The sequence below is a fragment of the Phaenicophaeus curvirostris genome, chromosome 1, assembly GCF_032191515.1.
Source record: "Phaenicophaeus curvirostris isolate KB17595 chromosome 1, BPBGC_Pcur_1.0, whole genome shotgun sequence".
Lineage (NCBI taxonomy): Eukaryota > Metazoa > Chordata > Aves > Cuculiformes > Cuculidae > Phaenicophaeus > Phaenicophaeus curvirostris.
The window spans coordinates 16,880,333-16,905,859 of NC_091392.1; the positions used below are offsets into that span (position 1 = coordinate 16,880,333).

The window sequence follows — 25,527 nt, forward strand, 5'->3', positions numbered from 1 at the left end:
CGATGATCCTGAGGGTCTCTTCCAACCTGGTTATTCTATGATTCTATGAATCTAAAAAAAGAAAGAAAAGGGTTAGAGTAATTTCAGTCTATATTATAATTTAGTGTAAGTTAACTCCTGCTGCCTTAATCTTCGGGTAATATTTCTTTTAACAGTGCTACCATACTGTTGAGGTGATATTTTTTGGCTTTTTTTTATTACAGTGTCTTTTTAGGGCTTTGAGAAATGTGAAATTTGGAAGGCCAGCATGTACTCATTGTCTTAGCTGTTAATATGCCAGTGTGAATGTGGGTCAAGTTTGATCTCTCAAGAATCTATTAATATAAAGACTGATAGTAGGACTGTCTTATTTAGGCTTTAACAAAGACTTCTTGTTACACAGTTATCTAAGATATGACATTAGCATTTCTGCAGCGGTTGTCATTTATACAGTGCTAATATATGTTAGCTAAAACCTGTTAACGGAATGTCTGTGATTTTTTTCGGATGAAATTCTGCTATGTTTATGTAAGCCATAGAGTAAATTAATTCTATTAGTTCTAGCAATAATCCATGCAAGTGATATCACAGTTTGCAAATAGTAAACATACTACCATAATCATAGTGTGTGTGAGTACTGCTATAGAAACCTTTGATTTGCACTGATGATTATTTGTATTTCTTTGTTGTAGTAAGACTTTTTTAAGCTGTAAATTAGTTAAATTTTCTCATTGTATTTCCTACACATTAGTCTCACCCTTTTTTTTGTGTCAAATGAATGCAACCTTAACATGTACTTTTCCTATAGTTCTTTGCCTTGTTCATTTAATATTGTCGTTTGTTTTCTCTTACCAAGACTTTATTTTTGGAAGTCCTTATGTTATTTCCAAACATTCATTCTTGTAGTCTTGTTCAAATAATTTGTAACCTTAGATACATATACCCTTACTAATTTCTTATAATTTCAATTTATAACCTTATGTATTTTTTTGTGGTATATTGTAAAGCTCTGACCTTAATCTTTAAGTGAGTACCATGGCACAACTGAGAGCAGTTCTTCAAGCCATCTGGAGAAGAAAAATAAATCCAATGTAATGTTTAACTAGTTGGTTATGTTTTGGGGATTTTCATTCAGTTCTAAGAATTTGCATGTACCACCGCACTTTATTTGCTTGTGATCAGAGGAGTATTTTATTTTTTTAAACAGTGCATTTGATACTTATGGACTTCAGAAAAGTTTTAGTAAAATGTCTGTTTATTCTATCTTCAGAACAAGTTCATAGGCACTTGGATCAACATGAGGTGAAGTACTTGCAATTTGCTTTTCGTTGGATGAATAACTTGCTGATGAGAGAAGTCCCATTACGGTGTACCATCAGGTTATGGGACACATACCAAGTAAGTACTCTTTTAAACCTCCATAACCCTCATAAGTGTTTTTAGGACATGCCTCTGTGTGTGTGTTTTCTTCAATCTTTTGTTTTAGTGCCATCGGAGATTCATCATAATAAGAGAAAAATGCTTCAGTCATCATTACCACTTAGAAACATTTAATGTCTTCAGTCTTCTCGCTCTTCAAAAACAAGCACTTAATGATGATTTACAGTACTAAAATGAACACTCACTCAGAGCATGGGTTAATGTCAATACTCCCTTCTGTCTCTTCAGAAAAGAAAAACATTTAATTGTGCTTAATCGATGCCTCCCTTTGATCCTGAATTCCAGGCTTCTTACTGCATATCTGCTTGAATACTCAATCCAATACTAGCTTCTAGTCTCCAGTTCTCAGTGCTCATCCTTCTTTCATGTTTTCTGTCTTACTGTTTGTCCAGAGAAAACTCCTTAGGTTTCTGATCTCTAGTTGAGGTAATTAGTTTTCCTCAATAATTGCTTGTCTGTCTGTTATTTAAGGGCATTGATATCAGAGAAAAACTCTTTACCTGTTCTTCGTTTTGTTACTTGATGCTTCGGTAGCTTCTGATTGCCGTTTTTAAGTAGATGTTTAAACAATATACTCTTAACTATTTTTTGTTGAAGTTAATCGGGGAAAAAGAGGAGAAGATATTTTAAATGCCTTAAGAATTTTCAGCTGAATTGGTGTAGTTAATGTGGGAAAAGCACGTAATTTGTGTTTTGTAAAGAGATGTAACATCTTCACAGATCGGTCTCTTTACACCTGCTCATTATGTAGCAATGTTTATTTAGTTTCGTATACTGTAATGCCTGAACATATACATAGACCATCTATCCAGACCTCTAATAGAGGGTTAAGGGTTGCTCGCTATTCGTTTAATGAGGTCAGTAAGTAGTTTCAGTGAAATGTCTTTTGTAGAATGGTATCCAAATCTGATAAGAAAATTTTAAGAAACAAGGGATCTATCACTTCTGCTGCCAGTCCGTCCTAAGAGGTGGTATCCTTACAGGTTTTATTTGGTTGTTCATCTTCAACAAATTTCTGAATTGAATTTGGTCATTGCTTGTATCAGAAATAGTGTGGCCAGCAGGATTAGGGCAGTGATCGTCCCCCTGTACTTGTCACTGATGATGCTGTGCCTTGAATACAGAGTTCAGTTTTGGGCCTGTCACTACAGGAAAGACACTGAGGTGCTGAAGCGTCTTTAGAGAAGGGCAGCGAAGCTGGTGAAGGGTGTTCTGGAGCACAAGTGAGGAGCAGATGAGGGAACTAGGGTTATTTAGCCTGGAGAAAAGGAGCCTGAAGGGAGACCTTATTGCTCTTTACAGTTACCTGAAAGGAGATTTTAGTGAGGCAGGTGTTGGTCTCTTCTCCCACGTAACAAGACTTTCCTATCTTAAACAATTCTTTAATTCTGTCTGGGGTCCTTTTACCTCATCTGTCTCATTATAACATCTATTATTCAATTTAATGTCTGTTATTACCTGGCATTTTTTTCTAGTGGAAAATATTTTTTCTTTGTAAGATGTGTCTGATTAACAGAAAGACTGAGCTATTTGAATGTTTCACTGTAGCTAAATTCTTTAATTTTGAATAATTTTTGTTGCTATTTCTGCAACATGTCTAACTTCTCAAGTTTTTTTACTGTGCTAACTCTAGCACTGCATGTGATACTTGATGATTAGTCTCTTTGTGCTGAAATGATGTAGAAACTCTTCCTTAATCCAAGTAACCACAATATGTGTGCAGGTGCAGCAGATCTGTAGTGTTTTCTAGATTTTGTTACTTGGCAGATTGTTCTATGTGCACTTCTTGATAAATAGTTTATTTAAAACCAGTACAGATATCTTAATGTAGACAATAATCTGTATTGCCAACCGTTTTCTGAAATACCCTCAAGCAATCCCACAAGTTGCTTATCAGATTTCAGTTGTGTTTATACCAATTGTATTCTTAACCTATGATACAGATCTTTTCACCCTAATAATGTGGATAATAAGTGCAGTGGACCTATAAAAGCTGGTAAAGTTTGTGCAAAGATTTTAGTCAAGGGATAAGCAATAGTTCTATAGATTTTTACACAACTATCTTGTCACTAAGCTATTCTGTTGCATATGATTTTTAATTTAATAATTTATAACTCTATCAGTAGTGCTGCTTTCCAAATGGAAAACACTTTAAAGATGGAATTTGTTTAGTTAGTTTTATCTTCTTATTTCTAGTTTTAGTTGTAAACCCTACTATAAACCAAAATGTTATTGAGAGAGATAACATTGGTAAAGAGGTATTTCAGGGGGTCTAGGTATGAATAGAGCTACAATGTTGGATATGAAAGAGAGATGTAAAAGTAGTAAAGGTAGAAATATAATAGGAAGAGGAATTTAGCTTTCCAGATAGGAGGGACCAATCCTACTAATAACTGTAAAGGCCTTGATAGATGCTTTAATTGCTTTTTGCCCTCTACTCGAAGACTGATGATGCTTTTATCAGGCTTACTTTTGCTTCCTTGAGTCCTAAAGTGATAAGGTAAGAAAACATGGATTCTCCTTGTATTTCCAGACCTATGCCTTCTGCTATTTTACATGCTACTCAGGATATGCACGTACTGATTTTTTTTTTCCCTGGTATTTTTGAACTACTGTAAACAAAAATGCTTCTAATTGCAGTATAAATTCAAAGACAAGGTGAACTAATTTTGTTGTTATGTAATCTTAGCCACAGCATAGACTACAGGCATCCCTACACTCCTGATGTGAGGGCTTTTGCTCAGGCTCTACTTCCTTTGTGGCACTTGGGAAAGAACAGGACATTTTGCAAGGCTTACAGGCAGTTCTATCTAGTCCCAGTGTGCAGTGTGGTTTGGGAACAGCATAGGACTGCCAGAGGAAGGTCAGGATTGGTGGGACAGTCATTCCTTCATGTGGATGGAATGGGAATACAGGTGGAATTGTTGGATTCCTTCAAGTCTGTACTGGGCTCTCCTGTTTCCTGCAGAAATCCAGAATCAAGGTGGATGGCTTTGCTCCTCTCCCAGGAATTGGAGAACAGAGACTGCTGCTGATGTTTTCACAGAAAAAACTTTTTGTTTTCCTTCCCCTCCCCCATCAAAACTGAAATAATGCCTTCCCTATAAGCTGTGTATTTTCCTCTCTTTGAAGTGGAAAGATAAATTATGTGCTGTCTCCAGCTTAAATTCCAGATTGGTCATTCTCAGAGCAGACCCCATTTTCTCATGAACTGCAACAGGGAATTTTCAGGGGGATGACAGCATGCTTAAGTAGTCTGCTGTTATAAATATCCTAGTGCAATAGATAACAGTTAGTGTCTGGAGTTGTTAGAACAGCATTCTGTCCCTCAAAATTTGTTGCAGTTCTTCTGTTGACTTCAGAGAGAATAGCATTGGACACTGAAATGTTTTCCATCTCTCAGTCTATGTGATAGCAAAGGTATTGTATTTTCTGTCTAGTTTAACGTAGGATTTATCAGTAATTTCTTAGGCTTTGTAAAGTAAGGCAGTGAATGTATACTCCAAATTATCTGTACTTAAGCCAGCTGAAGTTGAAGGGAAGTTAAATTTGGAGAGGTTCCCAAATCCTCATTTAAATAAATACTCTTGTATTCTGTAATTGTATCTATGAAAGATGCTGAAATATGTCACTATATTCTGTAGCAAAACTTTGTAAAGTAGATAAATTGAAGACATGCATCTTGCTTCCAAAGATTATGTTGTGAGAGCTTCTTGGCTGTTAAGTATTTAGTTTGGTTTATTCTTTAACCTGAATTGCATTTTAATGAGTTAATTATCCCACTTTTTCGGTTCAATTTGGGCTTTGCTATTGTTGGTTTTTAAAGATAAGTGCCATAAAAATCTTGTAAATTCTTTCAAAATAGAAATTGCTTGTTATGCCCAAAACACACAAGTTTTAAATCTGTAGAACTGATTAATATGAATGCTCATTGATTTGTCAAGTATGAAAGATTCCACAAACCAAAATATTTAAATTATCTACTATCAAAACCTCAGAAAGTATCCTTGCTTCAGTTTAAGATATTTTACTGAAGTTTGGATCAAGTATTTATTTTGGTTTATTTCTTACTATGTGTTTGGTCTCTGAGGCTGTGTTCTACTGTGTTCATGTAGCTGCGTAATTCTCTGTTGGGGTGGAGGGAGCAATGCCATTACAGTGGTGGCATCCATCATGATCTCTTCATCCTTGCCTAGACATGGCAATACATTTCTTGAACATCACTGCTTGCCTACCATTATTGAGCAGAACAGTGCAAAGTTTTAACTATCTGTGTTTTTAAACTGCTTAAATATTAAATTCAAAAATACATTTATTTTCTCGGCAGTTTGGAGCTGAAAGTCTTTAACACTGCCATTAAATCATCTTCATATGATATAACCATCTTGCCATCTTTTTCCAAGAAGACTTTCTTTTTTGGTAGATTGTCAGGTTTCATCCATCAGACTAACTCCAACAGAGAGCACTTGTTGCTGGTGGAACCTACTGGCTTATCTCTCTCTTCCTGAAGTCCTGCAAGTGGGTCCAGAAAAATGTATTTTTTCCTCCTTGAATTTCAGTCTTTCTTGTTCATCCAGGAGACAGATGTTTCCTTTGCTCAAAATAAACAATATTTCATTTTACTTTTTTAGACCAAGTATCATTATATGTACTCGACCAGTCATTTATATCCTTTCCTCTTTCAAGGAAGGGTGAAGTTTATTTTACCTCACTTCTTTTTGATATGGCGTTCATTGTTATTTTAATTTATCTCATGTTAGACCTCATATATTCTCTTGACCAATAGAATATCGGATATCATAGTTTTCCATTTGTTTCTTGATATCATTTATGTAGCTCCTTACTAGACCAAGGGGGTTTTGTTTGAATGTAGATTTCTAGTGTTATGTTTTAATGAACAACATTGGTGTGATTTTCCAGGAGTGCTGAGGAGCCAAATACCTTATTGAAGCTCATGAAAAATGTGCAGAAACACAGGGTTCCTCTTTATCCAAATGGAAAAGTAGATGTCTAAATCTAGGGATATATTTAAATAAAAGTTTGGTTACAGAAACTGTAATACCACCACCTCCAAAAAAAAAAAAAGAAAAAGAGAGAAAAAAGATTACATGTAATAAAGTTATTTTTCTGGCTGTCAGTCATTGAAATTTAAGAAATTTTAAAAAATGCTGTTATAGTTTTTTCCTTTGCTACCATTTCCTACATAGTCTCAGTCAGAGATTTTGATTCTTTGAACGTGAGAATAATTTAAGTCTCCCTTTCAGTAGAGTTGTCTTGTGATTAGTATTTATTTAAAAAAAAAATCAATTCAATTTGAAACAGGAGTGCATTTCTCAGCAGACACTGGAGAATCTATACAAGCAAGTTATTATTACTACTCTGGTCTCAATCAAAGCCTTAAGCCACCTGAGACAGGAGACTGAAAATACATCTGCTGAAAGCAGATTTGTTTTTTCATGGCTAAGGATATTTTTCTTTTTATGGCAGTTCTAACATCTCTTTTCCTTGCCAAATCTGTGGTATTAAGTAAGCAGTTATTCTGATCCCTTTGTTCAGCATGAGTATAAGACTTCTCACTGTCCCAGTTGTCTGGTCTTTTCTCTTTTTTTTAGTAAAAAACATTTGAACCATAAAGATCCTTGAACTACATTAGGTCAAGTGGACAAACCTAAATGTTTAGAGTTAGAGCAAAAGAGTGGGGAAGGCATGTACCTCCCTGTCTTCTGCTATTCAGGAGCTTTATTATATCTCTATCTATTCTAAATTTTGTTAAAAAATGCACGTTGAGTGTTATTAAATATTTATATAATTGTTTTAAAATATACTGTTTAAAATATCCTGTGGCAGTGATTTCTTGCAATTTCTTTATGCACTGTGAAAAGAAATTCTTGTTCTCTGATTTAACAAAAGTTTCTTTTGAATTCTATTCCACATACTTCTTTGATTAAGAGAAATTGTGTCAAATCATTCTTTACTCACTTTTTCTCCATCATCTGTTTTAAAATTGTTTTCTATTTCTATATGCAATCACTCATTTTCCAAGCTGAAAATATCTGTACTTATAGAAGCCATTTCATGCATTTTTGTGCTTATCTTTCTTCTCTGTAGTCTTTATAGTTTTACTATAGATTTATTTCTGTCATATACTAAATGGAAACATCTTCAAGACATGTGCACACCATAGATTCAAAGTGTGAGATGAATTTGTTTTCTATTTCTTTCTTTATTTCTTTATTTGTAATTTCTTATACCATTTCTCCTGTTGAGTATGAGTGATTTCAGATAAATGTTTGTAGTTAGTCTAGCTTTTCAGTCTTAGTAGTTAATGCCAAGGACAACATCAGGTATGTATATTTTGCAGTGTTTTTCCCTTGTGTGTATATCCAGACTGAATATGCCATTTTATTGTTCTGTAATATGACAACTTTCTGCAACTTTGTGCAGCTAGCTTTTTTTTTTACCAATAAAAGCTATCCTGAATAATTTTGCGTCTCTACCAAACTATTCTTTTTCAAGACCACTTAGTAATTTAGTAAGCAACACAAATCCTTTCTCTCTTCCTTGACAACAACTTAATTTTAGAGTCTTGCTTAGTGACCTTGTTGAAAGTGTCTAGCCACCTAAATATTTAATATCCAATTACTAACAGATTATGTCTTTAAGATTGCCCGATAGTTGTCAATTTGATTGAAACTGGCTAATGGGTTAAACATTTCTGGAGTAGGGGAGACAGATGTAGTGGGACATAACCTTTCCTGCGCAGACATAAAAAGTGAATGTTAAAGTTTAATTTTCTTAGGAAAAAGAGTAGAAATACCATGTGACTCCTCCTGTCCGTCTGCCATATACCATCAAAGAAACCAGATCCTGGATTAAAAACATCAGAAGCCTCTAGAGTGATTTAAAGGATGGAATTTCTAAGCCCCCTTGCTTTCTAACACTCCTCACCAAAGTGGGGAGCTAGGTGTGGCAGGGCAAGGGTTAATAACAACTGGATAATTGTTATTAAACAGGTATTCCCTTTATTTGCAGTGCTGGGTGTGTGTGGGAGTGATCCTCCAAAAACATACACCCCAAGCAAAAAAAACACGTGTCTTTTATGTTACAGATCTGTGCATATTCATTTAATCTCCTGAAAATGTATTGCATATTCTTTTTTTTTTCAAGAAATCATTAACATAAGTCAACACCTTGTTCGCATGGGCAGTCAGTCCTTTGAGTGGTCCCTTTGAGTGGTCGTGAGGACCCCTCCTGGTTCCAAAGATGACGACTCAAAGTCTTCCTCGCTGTTAAACTTCAGACCTTAAAGGGGCTGCAGCCCAAACTTTGAAAAAAAAAAACCTGTCCCTTTCTGCTGGCACAGCAGGGTGGATTCCATGCTTCCTTACCTTATCTTACAGGATGCCTGTTCTTGCACAATGGGTCCACCTTTAGAAAAACATTTCAGAAGGCACGTACCACTATAAGATACACAAGCTTAGACAATTGCTATTGATCAATACACAAGCTTAAACATTTGCCATTTATCAGAAGCATGTACTCAAGTCATGACTCTTCATTTGATTCTGCCATTTCTTGTTTTCTCTTGAGGATTTTGTTTTTTTTTTAGCTTCCTACCTGACAGCAGGAATTCACTGTCCTGGTGTCAACTGAACCCAGCCTTGATCTCACCCACTTTCACTGTAATTCAAGAACACCTTTTCACATTGTTTTCTTTAAAAGCAGATGTAAAAGTGTAATTTAATTGGATTTACTTCTTGGACGCTATAGGAAGATGTGAACACATGAGAACAGGACTTTGACTTGGAAGATTAAAAAAAATGCAATTATTCTAACTTTGCATTTCTATGGAAGAATCTAGATCTTTTTCTGTTCAGCAAGTCAATGCAAGTCACTTTCTTTGTTGGTAGACAACTGGTACATAAAACTTCCCTTCAAGTTGATGAGTTGATAAGTTTTTTATGCTTTTTGAACCTTTGTCAGGCAACTGACTCTCATCACCTTCTATCACAGAGGTAGTTATCTTCTGGGATAACTTTGTTGCTAAGGCAACCTCCCATTGACAGGAGTTGTGCTCATTAGGACTTTATTGTGGCAGGCAATTATATTTCGGTGGTATAGCACTGAAGTCGGGGACCTCTTATTCTTTATCTTGTGCTAACTGCAATCTGAAATAAGGTAAAACTCAAAGAAAAGAAGGTAAGAATGTTAGTCAAATAAAGAACTGGTCTGCTTTATCTTGCATTGTATATGTAACTTTATGTACAATCTTTAATGTGCTTAAGGATTATGTGCACAATGGAGAAAAAATAAGTTTCTTAATAATTCAGGTCTTCAATGTGACCTTAAAATGCACTCATTCACGTTTATGTACGTGCTCAGGTTTTCTCCTAGAAAAGAAGACAGTTGTATGTTATTTGTAGAATTATAATTATGTATATATGTGATTGGTACTCCTTTGTTGGTTATCCAGGTGTAGTCTGTTAGTAATTCCTATTTATTTTGCAATTTCTTATTGGGAGACAGGGTTCCCAAATTCTCAGGGAGCAGACTAAGCAGATCCTGATTTTGAGCTGGACCTGTCTTGCACAGGATAGTACACACATTCAGATCCCAAACTGTGATCTGCAGTTATTTTGCCTCAACAAGGATCTAGGAAAACAAGTTAACTTGTTCTGTCTATCAAATAACAAAGCCAGCTTTACACTTCTACCAGCCCTTTATCTCTCCTAGTTGGGAACTTAGCCATATCATTTAATACGTCTCATCTGTTTAACCATGTCTTATCACATTCTCTCTTGGCCTTGCAGGAAGACTCAATCTCAGCATTTTCAGTATTTCTGCTTGAATTCCGTAGTACAGCAGATGCAGAAATATGTGTGTCTTAGTGTAAGTGTGTGTATTGCTGTGTGGGTATATAAACTTCAATGATAGTTGATAGAAGTCTAGTGAATGAAGTCAAGGGAGCCTAGAGAGGGTTTTGTTAGGGCATGCAGTGGCTGGTCAGCTGAATCTGTTTTTAGTCTCCATTGAGCACAGTGACTAGATCTTCATTAGCTGTGTAACTTAAATATATGGCATGCTTGTAAACACTTAAATGTGGAAATCTTAGTCTCAAAATGGAAGCTCTGGGTTTCTCCAAAAAGTGAGTTAAAAATCCTTTCATAATATTCAAAGGGCTTTTTTTTGTCATGTGAAATTCTGCTCCACTAGATCAACTGTTTTTTTTTTTTTATTTAAGTGTGGATTGGGAATATGTTTGCCCAGTGCCTGTTTTTGTCCTTGTTTCTTTGGTAGCTTTCATAGATATCAGCAAGAATAAAATGTGGAAAATAAAAGAAGGAAAAAAAAAGTGTATCTATTCTATTTTATGAGGGAGGGTTTTACACATAAACTCATATGAAAAGAAAACTCAGTGATGTGCATGGAGAAGCCTATAGATTTTACTGGGTTCAAGTTCTTAAGGCAACTTCCATTGCAATTGAAGTAGATGGTGATTTTTCTGTGGCTAAATTGAGTTGAGTGTGGATGCAGAGAGGATGAGAAAAAGTACTTTCTCTTATGCTTAACTTAAAGAATGTGAATAATCTCATTGACTTAACTAGAACAGCTCATGAATATAGTTAATTAAGCATGTACTCTGAAGTGCTTTATTGATCAGGATCTTGATGCATGACTCTATAGGATGATGACTGAATGTTAGACACAGTCTAGAAAATAGTATTTTGCTTCTTTGCTCCTTGGAAGCAGTCACTCTTTTTTTAGAGGAAGATTTTATTAAAATTAATATTGTTGTTAAAGATCAGAGTCTCAAAGAAAATTGTGTTGCTATACTAGAAAAGAGAAAAGAAAATTGCCTTTCTCATATGCATATTCTGTTTAATGTTGTGCAACTTTTAGATCCTATATTCATCAGACTTTCATATTACTTTTCTGTTATTGTAAAGGTAGTTTTTAAATGAGTATCTCTAGTCCCCATATATTCCCATAGTCTCTGAATTATGTTTATAATTGCAAAGAAATTGTAAGAAGACCCTGTTGAGTGTATAGCTGTTCTCTGAAAATTGTACTCTACGTTTGTTGTTGATTGAATAAGTATTCTCTAAGTATGCTTATGTCTGACTTGAGTCCTCTGAATGGTCAGCTCCCATAGTATCACTATTGGATATGCTGCTATCAGAATTTCATTCCATTGTTTTCATAGTCTGAGTCACACAGATTCACGTAAGTCAGATACTTCAAATGAGTACTATCAGTGCTTCTGAGAAGCAGGTCATTCTCTCCATACGTTACTGTTAAGTGGTCAAATGTGTTTTAGTTCAGTTATTTCTGGTTTATTTCAATTAAATTATTCCAGTGCATTGGTTCATGACAAATGGGTTCACTGTTGATGAAAAGTACCTTAGGTGATGCATGAAGAAGCACAGATCCAAGCTATTGAGTGCTGTTAGCTGTGTGTTTTTTACAGCTGCATGCATTTTACATTACAAGTATTCCTTTATGGAACCTCATTGAGCTTATGAGTTCAGGGTTTCCTTCTTATACCTCTAACATTCTGTAAACACGGAAGTTAGTGGAAACAACACTTGCATTCTGTTTGTGCTTGTGTTTGTGTCATGGATGCAAAGATTCTCCTATATAATTCGTGCAGAGGGATGCAGAGTCAGTATGTAATTCACAGTTCCCGGGGGAGGGAGGACACAACAGGAACTTTGCAGAGCTCCCCTGCAACAGGATAGAGCTGCACCTTCCCAAAGAGCCCTTCCTTGCTGAGCTTCACTTATGTGTCTTAAGAGACTACCCTACAAGTTCAGGTTGTTTAGTTTAGTATTTTAAAACTGGAATCTAATTAGTTCTCTTTTCTCGAACTCCTGTGGTTAGATGTGCTTGTTACTGGTGTTCATAGAAATCAATACTTAGCAACTAAATTGTGACCACCATTTAGATTTTCTCCTTTTTTTCTGATGCCTTGTTTTTCTAAACCTGAAGAAATGTAAAGTAATCCTAACATGTTGTATACTTCCCTGGTTCCTCATTTTAAATTTATGAAGGCATCCATAGCTAACACATAGTAGATACAAATTAGCTTAATGTGAGGATGCCTCGTGTTTCCAACTCGGAAATCAAATTAGAAGTGTTTCTGGTATATGTAAGATGAGCAGTTGAATAAAACCATGTTTTTTTACTTCTGTAAATGAACAACAAAATTGGAAATAATACTGAAAATATGGTTTATATTATTGTGCACAATAAATTTCTGAAGAACAGAACTCCATCCAGCTAATAAACAAGATAAATTACCATAAAATAGACTTGAAATTCAGAAATCTGTTGTTGATACCACTTTACAAAACAGGGCAGCCTCACGACCATATGTAAAATAATTATTGTATATTCATGACAAAACTCATCTATGTATGCCAAACATTTTACCACACTGAAGATTAGTAGAGTGAAGTGTGTATATTAGCCTGATTTGCTTTGAAGCAGGATATTTTAGTGACAAAGCTTTTAAGCAGCCTGCAAGGAAAATCTATTAAGCTTTCAAAATAATTTAAAAATCTTTTCTTCTATGTAAGACATAATACCTAAATTCAAGTATAAGATTGCATGCGGAAGAGAGGACAAGCTGGTATTGAACAAGTCCAGTGAAATTCGGTAAAAGTAGCTTGTTTCTAGTAGCACAGATACTTGTAGGGGTTTATGAAATTGTTGTAATTACTGTTTGTTTCTGGAATGCGCAACATCATTAGAACTACATGAAGTATTAAGAACCTTATCTTCCTTTGTCTCTCTGGTTTTTTAGCTCCTAGTAATGATCACTTCTTCCTTACTATTTTGGCCTCTCTTGTTTTCCCGATACATGACAGTCTTGTGCTTTGCTCTGCCATTTGCGTTGCCCTTGACTGTCTATTTTGAGAGTCATTCTGCCCTTTCTTCCAGTCTCAAAGGAATTCTTGGTATTTTTTTACTTTTCTTTCTCCATCCTATTCATGGCTGATCTGAAGCTTTCTTACAACTTCACTGTCAGCTTATGCTGATGATTTGCATATCTGCTTCTTGATTTCTGACCTGACTTCCTTAGTTAAGATGTGCGTTTCAGACCATCTATATGACAGTTCTCCCTAGATAGCTGATGACAATTCCTGATACCAAGAATTCTTCTTTTTCCTCTGGAAAGCTTTTGGTTCTCATATTTTCTAACTTTTTGTAGTAGATCCTTCATAGAATTTTTTTTGTTCAATGTATTTTTTCACTTACATTTTCCAAGCCATCTGTACTCTACTTTCCCCTCATAGGGTTTCAAAAAGCCCAATTTTTATTCTTGTTTTGAACTTTTTGTCTTATATGAATAATATAAATCTCTTTAAATCAGACAGAATATGTAATTTACTACTTCTGTTATTACTCAGTTCTTCCATCATTCAGTTCCTTCATTTTCTTGCCATTTTTCTCTGTAAGTATTTTTGTGGTTATCCCAATTTAGTTTTTTTCTCCCAGCACTATTTCAGGAATTACTGATCAAAAATCTCCAGCTATTTAAAGGGTATGTAAATCTGTGTTAAATTTTGGCTGTTCTGTGCTTAATCGTAATTAATATTTTTTTAGTGTGAAACTGAAATAATGCTACTTATGCTGCAGTATGTAGGTGAATGTAAAGAGGTTCTAAAGTGCTGCATAACATGGCATCAGTTATGGACAATTATTTTCAAATTAAATCTGATTTCAGCTGCCCTCTGGACTGTCGTTATTAAACATTTTTCCACTAAACCTTTACCACTTTTAGCTCTTAATATTCATTTCATAACAACAAAAATTTGCAGCAATGGAACCTTCAGTGTGGCACTGGTTCAGAAAGTAAGATGTTCTGGTTGTTCAGATCTTTGAACAAAGTATAGAACTTACACTAGAAAGTTTGTGAAATATTAAGTTGGTGTATTGGTTTTTCTGACTTAGTATGCAAATCAGTTGTTAATAATACCTGCACATTTTAAACTAATGATTTTGTTTGATACCACTATCTCTGAATTATTGGTTTTTAAATTTGCGTAGTTTATTCACCTATTTGAAAATATATGTCTATGAAAGCACATTCATTCCTATATTCAGCATTTTTAGCTACACCTTAATCCATTTTCACTGTGTACTTAATAAAGCAATTAAACTTGCACATGGGAGTCTGTAGGCAAGGTTCTTCCGCAGTGTTCAATAGGGTAGTAATATTTTTCAATGAAGCTAAAAAATCAAAATAAAACTCTCTAAAGCACACAAGATTAAGTGTAATGTCTGAATCACAACTTTAGTGTCATTACTGTGCTGTGATGCTGCTTTGTAAACAATGCAAGAGTTTAGAAATAAAATAGCTGTTGTGGGAAACATATCTTCATCTGCTGTTGCAGTTTTTTAAAGCTACAACTGTGGTGGCAAGTGAAGGAAGAAAAATTTCAATTCAAGCTGAAGGTACGTGGCTTAAATGCTGGAACTGTATTTTTCCAGAGTAGAGAGGGAAAAATAGGACTTTATTTCTACTTATTAAAGAACTTGATTGTAAGAAATATTAGTGCTGTACATGTAATAGCTTTCTTAGTTTGAATTATCAGTTTGAGAAATAATGTTTACAGTTCGTGCAATCAGATAGGAGTTGTATTGTGTGTTGTCAGTGTCACAAGCTTGTCATTCACGCACGCTGCTGAGGTTGCCAAAAATACTTTGTAAACTTCGTTTGAAGGTAGCTTATGAAATGAGTTAAGAAAAATCAAAGTGTTTTTTTTTTTTAAGTGCCTCTGGTTGAACACTCCAAAACTGGTAATTTGTGAAGTTGAAGAGTACCGTTTTCTCCAACGTTTAGTGTGCTATATGCTGGATTAATTTAGTTACTGTTATTTTGAATGGTTGAATATTATTAGAGTAAGGATACTTCATTGTACTTTGGCAGGGTAGTGAAGTTCATGTGTACTTAGTTGATAACTGAGATTTCTTTTCATTCCAGTTGCAGGGGTTTACAATGCTTTAATTTCACCATGGCTGGATTTTTTTCCTCCAGTGTATTAATCAGCACTGACAGTTAACCAACCTTTCTGTCTGTTTCCAGGTCCTCTAATTGCAGTCTTCATCTTTTTATTTTTTTTTCTCTCCCGCTCTCCCCCCCCCCCAAAAATTAAATTAAAGATGTTTTCTATTTCTAGAACCATTAAGCTGCTGTTTAAAAAGCATTTTTTTACAGCCATGGAAATCAGAACTTCCAACTTTTTCCAACAGTCTTGCAGGCATGCTGCTAGTTCTGCAGCTTTGTATTTTAGGTGCTTGTAGGCAATGTCCCTGCTGTCAAGTGAGGTGACCTTATTATGTAAATTAGCATGTGCAGCACATGCCCTTATAATGCAAAGATTCAAAAATAGAACTGGTACTATTTATACTACCTATTTGGCTATGCACAGAAGGAGGTTGAATAAAAGGTTTGCATAGAAATCTCTTTCAAATTTAATAGCAAATAATGATCATACATTAGGAACAAATTACATGTATCTGAACTTAATGGGTGAGATGTCCCAAACTTCTGGAAATGAATAGTAATGGAAGGAAGCTGTGATATATAGAACATGGTTTAGTGTTTGATAGGAATGGTTGGACTCGATGATCCGGTGGGTCTTTTCCAACCTGGTTATTCTATGAATCTATGATTCTATGAATTCTTCAGTTTCCATTTTGATATGCTGGCACCTTCTGAGTTGTTTGCATTCTGTCTTTATTAGGCATTTTTACCCAAATTCTTCTCTTGAGAAGCCAGGCTTAGATACAAGTCTGCTTATACGTGCAGCAAATGGACGGCTACATTTTGGTTTGGAATAGTAGTGCAGTTCTGAAGCAAATTCCCCCTTTGTCCTCACTTGCCTTCTATTGGTTTGGTTCATGGAGTATTTCTTTGCTGAGTAAATTTAACAGTAATCTCTTCTTCAGCTCTGCACCAAAGAGGCTCCATCATGTCATGTCCCCTAACAAGGACGTACATGTCTCAAGGCAATGATATGGGCACCTTTGAACCACGTGAATAGATGTATTTGAGGGCTCAAGGCTAAATCTAGTCTGAAGTAAAATCGAAGATTAAATTGAGTGTGAAGTAAGATGCAAATCCAAACTGTGTTTACTGTGGCTGTAGAAGTCTCAGTCCAAACTGCTCTGATATTCTTTTCATCTGCTATTGCCTGCAGTTACTTGCTGATGTAAATGCAGACATGAGCTTTCAAATAATCCTATTTAGTCCATCTCCCATTTAGTCCTGGATTAAGTAGGCACTATGTCAAAGTCTGTAGTGTGTTTTGTTATTATATGGAAATCACTACAGTCTATCAGATGGCTCTTAGTCTATATGTCATGTTGCTCAGTGCATCTTCGACATCTGCTGAAAAGATTTAAGTTGCACACATTTTTTCTGTAGTCATTTCAGACTATTCATGCTTGGTTAACAGAATTTCAAATATATGTAGTTTTGCTGACGTTACTGAATCATGATAGAATCATTGGGTATCATCAGAGAAGATAAAATTCATCATATATTTGTGCAACCATAAATCAGAACCTAGTCCATTGTTTATGGTTACTACAGAAAGTAGTGTTTATATAGAATAGTGTTCAAGTTCTATCATGATACAGAATATTGTGTTGTGTTGATAATAGAGTTGAAAGCAAGAAGGACCTGTTCTTCGCCAACTCCTGAGTTAAAAATAAGGGCCTATCCTTGTTCCAACTTAAGTACCATAGGAGATGTCTATCCTGCTATGAACTGGATCTCCCCTATACTAAAGTGAGCTTGGTTATGACAGGATGGTTATAAATCTGTGAGATATGTGCTATAGCTGTACCAGTTTGCCCAATAATTTTATTCATGAATGTAGTTTGAATCATCTTTAAAAACAGAAAATTAGTAAACCTTCGTGGGAGAAGGAATAAAGCAAAGTTTAGATAGTGTTATGACTTTCAGAACAACAAATTCAAGAAGTCTAATTTATAATAGATTATTTTCTATTCTGCAGTTCTTGGAATCAGACCTGTTAAAAATTGCCAGGCATGCTTCATCAATTCTTTCATCGTTTGAACTTTCTGGTTATTTCTATTAGAAGACAGAACTATAGCATTATATATTCTTACTTACAAAACAGTATGTGGTTATAAAATATAGAATATACTTTATTTATAAACTATGTTGTTATTTTTTTCAATATGACTTACTATTTTTTTCCTGTGTAGCTGAACAATTCTAAAAATTGTCTTGTTATTTTCCATAAACTAGTTAAAAATTCCATGTCCATTTTTAAAATATAAGTGCATCTTCACAAACAAGCATACAAGTGGTTATGCTTCATTTTTTCTAATTTATTCTTTTGGTGAGAGGGGTGTGTTTATAAGTGCCATCATCCTTATTCAGTGTATTTCAGTTCATTTTCCATGGAGATTTGCATTGGAAAGATGTGATATTGGTACTTTTCAATTTAAAAGTAGTAGCATCGACTAAGGAAACTGCAGTACCTTTGTTTCTGAGGTTGGTGTATGTTGTTGAAACGGATTGATTGTGTTAATCCAATCAAACTGTCAAAGCAGTCTTTACAACATTCTTTGTAAACCCATTAAGCATTTGAATGCTTAAGCCTTTTATGCCTTTTCCTTAGCAGAAGGTAAGTGTGGATCACAGTCAAAGTGAAAATGATTTCAAAATGAGAATATTCAAAGAGATTTAACTGTCAAGCTGATATTTAGCTGTGAGAAATGAACATGAAAACTCATATCATACCAATTGCTCGTCAACAATAATTAAAATACAGTTCATTAACTTATAGCTGACACTTTAAAAAGAACTCATGTACATATTTTCTAGACTTTTTCAGTTCCAGACATATCCATCAAAGATACTTTTTTTTGAGAATAGGTGATTAGCAGTGATTCATTTGAAGTCCACATTATCTTCCTGTGTGATGATCTTTCAGCCTGCAGATAAAATCACATTTAAAAACATCAGCGCATTATAACTGGTTCATTTCTATTTTTTCTATAAATGCTACTGACTAAAATTGAGATTGATATTTTTTAGAGGGAGTTCGGTAAGGATTCCCTGAATCTTTATTATCAACTGGAAATAACCAGAAATTATGGCGCCTGTAGCAGTGTTGGAGGTAATTCTGTTTAAAGATTAACTACAACAGAACTATCTCTGGGTAACTGAAATAGTTGTTTGATGGGATTTGGGGTTTTTTTTTCAGTCTTGTCTGTTTGAAAATCCTGGGGTTTGGTATCATGTTTTAATAGTTTTAATTATTATTATTATTAAAATTAAGTCTACTGCAATTAGGTTTATTTTTAATTGGAAAATCTATTTGAATTGGATAAGTATTTTCTCAGTTGGACTGAGAATTTAAATGAAAACAGAAAAAATAAGAGATAAAGGAAAGAGGCATGTCTAAGTATTTTATCTTAGTGTACTTTAGACATACTTAGTTACTTTAACTCTATTTGTCATTGCTTTCTTTTGATTTACATTACTTCAGAGAGAGTGAGTGCGGAAGAAACATCAGTATTTATGGTGATATATTGGACTATGAAATTAGAGAAAAGTTGCATAGAAATATTACTGTTGTGGAGAAGATTACAAACTTTTTTATAAAAACAGTTTCAGGATAGTGTACGCTTGAAGTATCTTTGAACTTTTTTAAAATATTATTAATATTGATATAATATAGTTGTTGAATGGTTATCACTCCAGAGAAACAGTGCAGGCCCATGGGAAATATTTGTGGGAAGATGTATTTTGATATAACAGAATTTCTCCCTTGTTCACTAGGAAGGAAATTACTCTGATTATAAATGCAAAAAAAAAGAAAGTCATTCAGTTACTTCAAATGCAGAGTAGCACATGAAGTTGAATTAAAACAGTTTTTCCTTTATGTCTTATCTCCATGAAGGAGAATTGCCTGGTAGCATAGGTAGTTGAGTAAAGAGCAAGACATGCAAAATTAGGGTGCACTACTTTGTAGGCTTTCTGCTAATTTGCATGTTTAAATGGAAAAATGCTAAATGTTGATTTGCTAGATATCAATACCTGCATTTTCTGTGTAAATCTTGATTTGCTTTAAAAACTATACTCCAAAATGCACCTTCTTGTGTTTTTCAAATAGGTTTTTTTTGCTCTGCCCTCCACATACATTTGATTCCAGCATTTGGCAAGGTGGCCTAGTAGAGAACTGAATGTAAAACAAGGCGAAACTAATGAAATTTTCATCTCAGAGTCATTTAAAACCATTCTAAATTTGTTTTTCTTCCAGTTTGTTCATTTACGTTAGAACTAAATAGGGCATTATTAGGTATTCCACCATATTACTGTGTCTAGATCATTAACAGGAAGTTATGCAAAGTCAGGGTAGTGTTGCAGGTGCTTTTATTGTAGTAAATTTTATTCACTGCAAAGAGATTTTAATGAGGAATTTAACTGTTACTCGTTTCAGTATTAAAATGTATTGAGTATCTGCTTTTAGATGTGCTTGAGTTTATATTTGCATGATTTAAGCATCTCTACATATTTTATCATCTTAACTTTTTCTAGATTAATCAACTTGTTGCTATAAATGTTTTTTCATAGTATCATGCCCCAAAATTCTGCTAGTATCAGCAGAAAAGTAGACTTTGTGGAATCAAAACTTCACTAAATGTTTTATTCACTCATGCAGTATTTCTTGATTTTTTTTTTTATTTTTTTTTTTAAATTTTGCCCTTATTCTGCTTCATTGGTCTCAAGAATACAAATAAATCCTTACTCAGAAAACTTCACATTTAGCAAGAGTTCTTGAAGGTGTGGTGTTGAGCACATGTGGAAGCATACTTCCTGAAGAAGTCTTTACTGAAGCACATGGTGTTAACTACAAGCACAATCTTGTGCTTAATCATGAAGTGGATGCTCAGGAGTTCATTAATGTTGTGTAAAACCAGGTGGTAACAACCTTGAGAGGTCTTTAGCTCATCACGTATATGTCTTCTTGAAAACTATCTTTGGCTAGCATTGGTTGTTTGAATAATGTTATTTACTGAAACCAAGTGTGAGGCATGAGAGCTTTCTTGGTCTCCTGTCAGTGGGGGTTTTGGCCTAGTGGTATCTCAGCTGCCGTTCATTTCCTTCCTTCTGCTTGTGGTTGTGAGGAGGATCCTGCTCTTATTTAGCTTTATTGTTTATTAGATATATTTATACTTAAGCAAGGTGTGGAAAGCTGGGCAGTTCCATATCATGCTGTTCTGAGGGAAGGCAGGGGATTGCTGTCTGGCCTCCTTAGAAGCCGGCGGGTGTGAGGGGGTCATCCACTTAACTCGCACACTGTTCTGTTTGTCAACAGCTACTTGTAGTGTAAAAACATGCATATTCATAAATGCCTACTACATATTAATGACTTTCCCCTGCTTTGTATTATAATTAGATTCGAGAAGTTTCTCCCATACTGGCAGGATGAAGTAAGTTATCTTTTTCTTTATGAACTTCAGTAATCTTGTTCCTTGGGCATGCTCCCTGGGTCCTTGGCATTCCTCCCAGTCCTAAGGCCGTTCTCTGAAGGCAGCAAGTTTTGCTCCTTATTAGGGGCTGGGCCAGGAGCTTCTCTACAGAGTCCTTGAGCTGAATAGCTGCTAAAAACTTAAAGCTAAATAATTGTTATTCTATTCAACCTTAAATGTTAAAGCTTATATATCACCGATTTTTAGTCCCCCTGCTCCCTAGCCCCGCATTGTTCCTACTGGAAATATTGCTGTTTATATGACTGGACCATTGTACCTCCTCAAGGAAACTTCATCAGTTGAGTTACTTGTTAAGTTTTATCGTATCTCCAGTATGCTGAGATGTCAGTTCATCTTTGCAAACCAGTGTTCAGAAAGCCCATTCACTTACCACTTCAATGCCTTATTCTTGAGAAGGGGCACAAAAGTTCTTCTTTGCTTGTCCAAATAGGAGTGGATGCTGAGAGATACTTCACAGCAGAGGGATTTCACTGTGTTCTTGTTCAGTGTAAAATGGACAATACAGCGTAGTGCACTATTGGAATAATCAGCTTCTAGTCAAATAACACAAAGGCATTTCACAGTCTGCAGCACCATGCTTTCTCTTCATATATAATGGAACAGCACAGGAATTTAAATAAGCTCACATGCAAGCAAGACTTTATATATGTGTGTGTGTATATATATATATGTAAATTTTAACTGACGGGGGAAACCCAGAATATCTTAGTGTATATAAGGAAACTGAAGCATAAATGCATCGATTTGGAGATTATGAAGTGTAAGATTTACAGAATGAATGGGCTTGCAGCCTGATGTTGATTTAAAAGAGAATGTCTTAACAACAGTCAGGGTAGTTGCTATATTCTGTTTGTCAGGCTTTCTGATGGCTCACCTGTGTGCAGCCATACTATCTTATATTCACAAGTATTTTCCGTATTGTTATGAAATTAAGTCTTGATTGCAATATTTTAAAAATATTTAGTATAAATAACCTTTCTAGAGGAAAAAGATTGTTTGATAGCCAGTCAGAAAGTCGAGCTTATTGTAACTAACCATTGAAATAATTTTTGTAAAGCATTTTATAATATATCGATTATTGAAAATCCACCACTATACTTGAGCTAGAAAGATATGCTCTTTTTGTCCTTCCTGTTAAAACACCCCTTACTTTCATGGTGGAGTGTTGATGTTTTATTTTTGTAGCTTCAATTACAAGCAAAAGACCACTGTCTGAGTCAATCCTAACAAGCAATTTTTAATATATAAATATATAAAATAACAGTCAACAGTACGGGGAGGAGTCAGGCTGAGCTACCAAAAGATCCTACTTAGAATGTTTGCATTTATGGCTTTGGATCTGTTGATTTCTTTTCTTAATTATAATGAGCAAGAAGAAGTCTATACTTAGGTCCTTGCATCGGCAAAAATGAAAAGGGCTTAAGAAGAATTGAGTATTAATAGATGAGACATTCTGTACTGAAATGCTGAATATCTTTCTTACTAGTAGAATAATTATTCCACCCATCCCTTTCTTCTCACAAATGGAACAAACCGGCTGCCAGTTAAGTCTATAAATTGCATTCTTTCTATCAGCTTCCAACTCTTTCTATTAAACTGTTATATGCTCTATTTACTATATTATTCTGTAGATATGTTTCTTAGTGTTTGGGCTCAACAGATATTTATTTTTGTCATGCATGCATTCCTCTGCAGGAGTGAGGGGGTGTGAAAGACTGTGTTGAGCAGTGTCAGATGAAGCTCATTGCTATTCTAACAGCACGACTGCACTCCTTTAGGAGGGCATTCAATCCTTGGCATTCATTCTCTCACACTGATGTGATAACAGAATAAAGGAGCTTTACAGCTGATTGAAGTCAAGTAGTAGGGCCATTGTAAAGGCTCACAAGAAGATTACTGATGAATACCATTACTGCTGGAGGTTGGACTAGCAATTGTGCATGTCCCTGCTTTCTTATAGAGATTGAATAATGAAAGAGAGCATGTGTTAATAATTATGAATTAGCTATACTTCCCTTTTCTAGAGGGAGGATAGTAGTGTCCATTTGACTTCAGAGTGCTAAGAATTATGTGATAAATGTTTACAATGTTCTGAGAAATCTTCATTTTAAAGTGGTAATTGGAGTTGTGGCTGTATTATTTCTGTAATTCTGAATACCAGAATAAAGAAAATGGGGCACAATATTCTGTTTTATTCTGGAGTCAAAAGGCATTTGTCCACTTCAGGAATTAATGGAAGTTCACAGTTTTTTTCCCATCTTTTGCACTGCAACATTCTCATTTTTCTTGTGACAGGAGACAGATTGAAGGCTTTGAATTTATTGCAGTATATTGAGCATTCATTGCTTATGAACGATGCAGATGGCTGAGGTAAAATTGCAGACTCTTCTGTGGCTTAGTTTGACTGAATGTTTTTGAAACTGCTTTGTGTCTGATTGTCTTTTCTTACAGAGAGAGTATATGGAGAACATTATGTCAGATTCTCAGTCTGACTCTCATTTTTTTATGTTATGCTTATAAGAGATTGATGCCATGAAAAATCCAAACTCAATAATCAATGCCAATTAGATTATTAAGCAGTATTCCTTTAATACGATGTTGGACACACAGGGTATAGTTTCACCAAATGTGTGTAACCGTTGAGGCTGGTTACAGGACTTTTATACTGGTTAAACATACAAGATTTGCTTAAGCTTATTCTTATTATTTTTATTATTGCTTAAGCTTATTCATTCCCTTAACATAATTATTTATTCCTTCTTTCAAGATGATGGAAATAGAAGATACAAAAACTTTGCAGGAAGTCTTTCATGTGTAAGAGGTTAGTTCTTAACTACCTGTACTATGTCTGACAGGACCCTGGAAACTCAGTAAAACCTCAGGTTGGCCTGACCTTGGAGGTGGATTAACACAGCTCCTCCTCTTTCACTCAGAAGTGTTCCAGAAAGGCTTTTTGAATTGTTTAAAGACTGTTTCTTATTAAGTAACAGTTAGAATAAGTAGTTTCTTTACTAGTCACAAAATTCTTTCTATTTATGAGAGACCATAAGTAAAAGGAGTTTGTAGGCAACTCTATGTCTATTCAGTACATCTTTGTAGGGCCCATTTACTTCCAGGTTTGATTTCTAGCTTTGAGCGTATGCATTGACAAATAATGCAGTGCAACAGGAATTGATATGTGGACAGCTCGAGCTATGATTCAGTACATGAATGTACGCAATACTATATTTTAGAAGAATGCTTGTAATCTAAACCAAAACTGCTGTAGCTGTGCCCTTAATTACTTTCTGAATTCCTAGCAAGCTCCTTGGAGCCCTCTCTGGCCTGTGTAAGACTTTTTTCATCCAATTCTGTTTGCTTTGCGATCCACTCATCAGTCTTTCTGACTCTGTTTGATGCAGGCCCCCAGTTCTTTGCTGCAATTTTTCTTCTGGTCTTCACTGTGGCAACTGGAACTTTCCTTCTGTTGCTCTGAAGTTTTCGAAAACTCTTAAGGGTTCTCTTTTTGCCTTGGAAGGCATCATCCTGACCTCCTGATCTCTGTTCTTGAAAAGGATTATAGCCCACAGAAACTGAAAACTTGTATATCAGGCTGACAATCTTTCACAGTAGTCTTAAATTGGATCATTGTAAATATCCATATGATTACTGTACACAATATTGTATAACTTTAAATTCCATTGTTCGTGATAGATGAAAATAGTTAAATAGTGTGCTGGGTTTTTTTTTTGTTCTTTATCTGTCTATGAGAACAATGTCAGTAATTCTGTAGATTATGTCGATACCTCTGAATGAAAAAGGTATTATGAAAAGTAATAAATGGAAATGATGCTTCCAAGTTATATTTGCACTGAATTTCTTTCTAATAGAATTTTTATGAAACACAATATGTAGTGTTGGAAATGCAAGTTTTATGTAGTGATTTAGGAAATAGTAATAACACCTTGAATAAGCTAAGTAGATATAAAAAACTATACAGTAGGGCTTTTTGCATTCTAGGCAGAAATAAATACTTTATTTTATTTGGGAAACATGGTCCAGTAGATAAAACTGTTGAGATGATAATTGAAGTGCCTGTGCCTGTGGGTGAAAATTTTCATATAACCTGAACAATCTGCTGCTTTCTTTTCCTTTCCATTAAATGGAGAACAGATCTTTTGAAAGTTTTGTATATATTACTAAATACAAGTTAGATCAACAAAAAGGGCATCTTCTGATTATCCTCTAATAAATTCTCATGTAGCTGAAAAAAAAATCTTATGCTTTGTGCTCAAATACCTGTTCACAGAATTAAGAGTAACATTGTCGTGATTGAGACTTAGAGTTCTAATAATCTTCCTGTCTCTCTGTTTATTAATAAACAGATTTTTCTTCTTTCTAACAGGATTCTTTCTTTGTTTGTAGTAATTTATCAAACCTGCAGAAAAACAGTGTGTTAGTGGGAAAACAAATCAATCTGTCCTTTCTGAAAGTTATAAACAACTTTCATTAATGATACTTTTTTAAAGCCTAGATTGCAGATAGAGGGATGTTGTTTCTTAGGTATGTTTTAATTTCATTACA

General features: G+C 34.8%; 1 protein-coding gene across 1 annotated transcript in view; it reads left to right on the forward strand.

Moving 5' to 3' along the window:
* The window catches only part of TBC1D22A (TBC1 domain family member 22A), a 171,424-nt gene that overhangs the window by 95,337 nt on the left and 50,560 nt on the right, over positions 1 to 25,527 (forward strand). Inside the window, exon 11 of the mRNA XM_069849907.1 lies at positions 1,250 to 1,377. Coding sequence (XP_069706008.1) covers positions 1,250 to 1,377 — 128 coding nt within the window. The remainder of the gene's footprint in view (positions 1 to 1,249; positions 1,378 to 25,527) is intronic.